This window comes from Kryptolebias marmoratus, linkage group LG16 (genome assembly GCF_001649575.2).
Source record: "Kryptolebias marmoratus isolate JLee-2015 linkage group LG16, ASM164957v2, whole genome shotgun sequence".
Taxonomy (NCBI): domain Eukaryota; kingdom Metazoa; phylum Chordata; class Actinopteri; order Cyprinodontiformes; family Rivulidae; genus Kryptolebias; species Kryptolebias marmoratus.
The window spans coordinates 644,032-647,807 of record NC_051445.1 but is presented as its reverse complement, the minus strand read 5'-3'; the positions used below and the strand labels follow the sequence as shown (position 1 = coordinate 647,807).

The 3,776-nt window shown below is 42.5% G+C and overlaps 1 protein-coding gene across 1 annotated transcript in view; it reads left to right on the top strand.

Annotated features, from left to right (window-relative positions):
• The window catches only part of LOC108251054 (gastrula zinc finger protein XlCGF57.1-like), a 5,948-nt gene extending 2,255 nt beyond the window's left edge, over positions 1-3,693 (top strand). Inside the window, exons 2-3 of the mRNA XM_017441221.3 lie at positions 865-1,026; positions 1,266-3,693. Coding sequence (XP_017296710.1) covers positions 865-1,026; positions 1,266-2,857 — 1,754 coding nt within the window. The 3' untranslated portion in view covers positions 2,858-3,693. The remainder of the gene's footprint in view (positions 1-864; positions 1,027-1,265) is intronic.
• The last annotated feature ends 83 nt before the right edge of the window (positions 3,694-3,776 follow it).

Sequence of the window (3,776 nt, the reverse complement as noted above, 5' to 3'; positions counted from 1 at the left end):
AAATGTAACGCCGTCCGGACATTTTCCGTGAAGATTTGTGCAGAAAAATGCAGCATAAAAAGAAGGCATTCCTGTATAGATAAGCGCAAAAGCGGAGCTGTATTACTATCGTAAGATGGCGGCGTTTTTAGCTCATCCAAAGTCACGTGATGTCATGTCTATCCATAAGTCATTGGCTGCCCCGGCCGGCCCGCAGGAAGCTACGCAAACAGCGTACGCTACGCAAACAGCGTACGCTAATGACGTAGTTTAGGTCCGGAGTACAGCCGGAAACGGAAACGATAATAAAAACTGAAGGAGATTTTTTTTTAAAACTAAACTTTATTAACACTCATCATGAATTTTCAACAACATATAAACAACAGTTTACAGAGTGAATATTACAAATCAACATTTAAAACAAAAATTTAGTAACGCAAACAAACAAACAAAAACAGGAATCAGCTTAGAAAGGACAGTTTATAAACAACATAAATAGTTTTTCAGGCCTTTTTCATGCAGCAGGATCTGTTAATTTTAAAATCTTTGTAAAAGATCATTTTTGTCCAGAGAATTTGCTTTTGTGTTGAAAGAATCTATAATTAATAAATTAATGTTAAAATGCCCTCTGTCTGATTTCCTTATCCGGTTTTAGAAACTAACATGATGAGTTAGAGGCTGTTTTATCCACCTTCACTGAACCCAGGAACCATTTCATAAACCGTTCCATCCCCAGTTTAGTTTTTGTTCTCTATAAAGATTTAATCATAAAAACTGTTTTTTACTGCATCATTTTCAGTTCTGTGTTTATTGGAGCGCATCGAGGACCACTGCTGCTTTCTAACATTAGAATAAAAACCTGTTTCTTCCTTTTTGGCCTTACAGACCTCCCACAGCAACATGTCTGTAAGAAAGAGGAGGAACCAGAACCTCCACATGTTAAAGAGGAACCAGAAGAACCGCAGATTAAAGAGGAGCCAGAACCTCCACACGTTAAGGGGGAGCCAGAGGATTTCTTCAGTCAGGATGAGGAACATCCTTGTAACGGTACGTTAAACGCTGTCAGAACATTTTAGGTTCTGCTTTTCAGGGTTCTAAAACACCTGGAGGTTCTGTCTGGTCTTCAAACATCTTCATGAATAAACATCCAGTCGACTGTTGGGCTTCAAACGTTACTGTTAACAGAAACCTTCTTTCTGTTTTTGAAAGTTCTCTGATTTATTTACGTCTATTTGTTTAGAATACGCTGAATAAAACAGAAGAACCCTCCTTTTGTTTGTCTCCAGACTTCTTTCTGAACATCATCTGCAAAGACGAGGACTTCCTCGCAGATCAGCAGCTCATTAAACAGGAGAGCAACTCCAGTTTGGACCAGGAACCAGAACCTCCACACGTTAAAGAGGAACACGGAGAACCAGAACCTCCACACGTTAAAGAGGAACATGGAGAACCAGAACCTCCACACGTTAAAGAGGAAGAGGAGGATCTCTGCGTCAGTCAGGATGAAGAGCAGCTGGAACCGAAGCAGGACAGCAGAACCTTCACGGTGTCTCCTGTTAATGAGGAACGTGACCACGTGGAACCAGAACCGAACGATCGTCTCCTCTGTGAGAACAGAAGCCTCAGCAGCGATGCCTCAGAGACTCAGAGGAACACTGACGCAGGTCTAGCTGAATATTCTTGTCATGTTTGTGGAAAAAGTTTCAAGAACAAATATTATTTACCAATTCATGTGAGGATCCATACAGGAGAGAAGCCGTTTGCTTGTGAACTTTGTGACAAAAGGTTTTTGTGTTCCTCAGCTTTACACAAACACTGGAACACTCACACAGACGTGAAGCCGTTTTCTTGTGAAGACTGTGGGAAAAGTTTCAGGACAAAACAAAAAGCACTGGATCACATAAGAACCCACACGGGGGAAAGGCCGTATGTTTGTGAGACTTGTGGGAAAAGTTTTAGCACCAGCTATAAGTTATTGATCCACTCAAGAACTCACACAGGTAAAAATATACATTACTGCACAACCTGTGGGAAACATTTTTCTGAAAAGGGGAAATTAACAAAACACATAAGAACTCACACAGGTGAGAAACCGTATTCTTGTACAACGTGTGGGAAAAGCTTCTCTGAACAGGCTAAATTAACCAATCACATGAGAATCCACACTGGGGAGAAGCCATATTCCTGTGAAATTTGTGGGAAACGTTTCTCCCTAAGTGGAAACATGACTATCCATATGAGAACTCACACAGGAGAGAAACCATTTTCTTGTGAGACTTGTGGGAAAAGTTTCAGTGTTAAAATCCACCTATCGGACCACATGGCAACCCACACACACGAGAAACCATATTCCTGTGAAATATGTGGACAATCTTTCAGTCGCCCCCATAGGTTAAAGGTTCACCAAAAAATTCACACAGGTGAGAAGCCGTTTTCCTGTGAACAGTGTGGGAAAAGTTTCAGATACAAACGGAATTTATTTGTTCACATGAAAGGCCACACGGGCGAAACGACACCACATTCTTGTGTAACCTGTGGAAAAAGTTTCATGCACAAAACAAATCTGTCACGCCACATGATATCTCATGGCAATGAGAAGCCGTATTCCTGTGATGTCTGCGGGATACACATCAGCCATCTTCACAGCTTGAAAGCTCACATGAGAACTCACACAGGTGAGAAGCCATATTCTTGTAAAACTTGTGGAATATGTTTCAGCTATCGCTCCAGTTTACAAATTCACACAAGAACTCATACAGGAGAGAGACCATATTCTTGTGAAAGCTGTGGGAAGTGTTTCATTGACAAATCAACTTTGTCCCGCCACATGACCACCCACTCAGACAAGCTGAAGAAATCTTCTAAAACACGCAGTTGACATGTTGCAAACTTCAGCTGGGATTCTGGGTCATTGGGAAACTTTTTTTGGTGTATTTCTTTGAATCCCTGAATCTGACAGTCTAACTCTGAGGTCAGGACCTGAGAGTCTTATTGATGTGGATAAAAGGAAGGAATCACAGGCCTGGCATTTCTTGAAGGAATGATGTTGCTGCTGCCTTGAACACCAAAGCTTGAAACAAAGAGCTTCTTAGCACTCTAACTATGTTTTGGGGATGAATCTCAGCTACTACCACACCAAATATTAGCTCAATATATGTAAAAGTGACAGAGTTCTAGCTACTTTGTGTTTTCTGTGGTTTATTAGCTGTGGCAGCCATCTTGAATTGAGTTGACTCCAAAAGTTAATCAGCTGTAGATGAACAGAAGTGGACTAATCCCTTACAGCTCACTGAATTAATGCTTCATTTCTTTCAAAGTGACTCAGTTAAAAACATTGTTCTAATGAAGGTCGGTTCTGAAGAGGAGAGGACTGAAGGACAGGAGCAGGAGAGAAACCATGAGGTGAACCACAGGAGGAGGAGCTGGAGGTGGCAGACATGAAGATGTTCACATCTCCACTGGGAGGGACCAAATTGGACTGGAGTTCATCAGAGGGACAGCTTAGGTTCAGAGACAGCGTTAGACAGACTGAGATGGTTTGGACATGCAGAGGAGGGACAGGGGACGTACTGGACAAAGGCTGGTGAATATGGAGGAGGAGGAGGAGACCTTAGAGGTTTGATGGATGTGGTGGAGCGGGAGATCGACAGGCGGATTGGTGCAGCGTCTGCAGTGAAGCGGGCGCTGTACCGGTCTGTCGTGGTGAAGAGAGAGCTGAGTCAAAAAGCGAAGCTCTCGATTTACCGGTCGATCTACGTTCCTACCCTCATCTATGGTCACGAGCTTTGGGTAGTGAC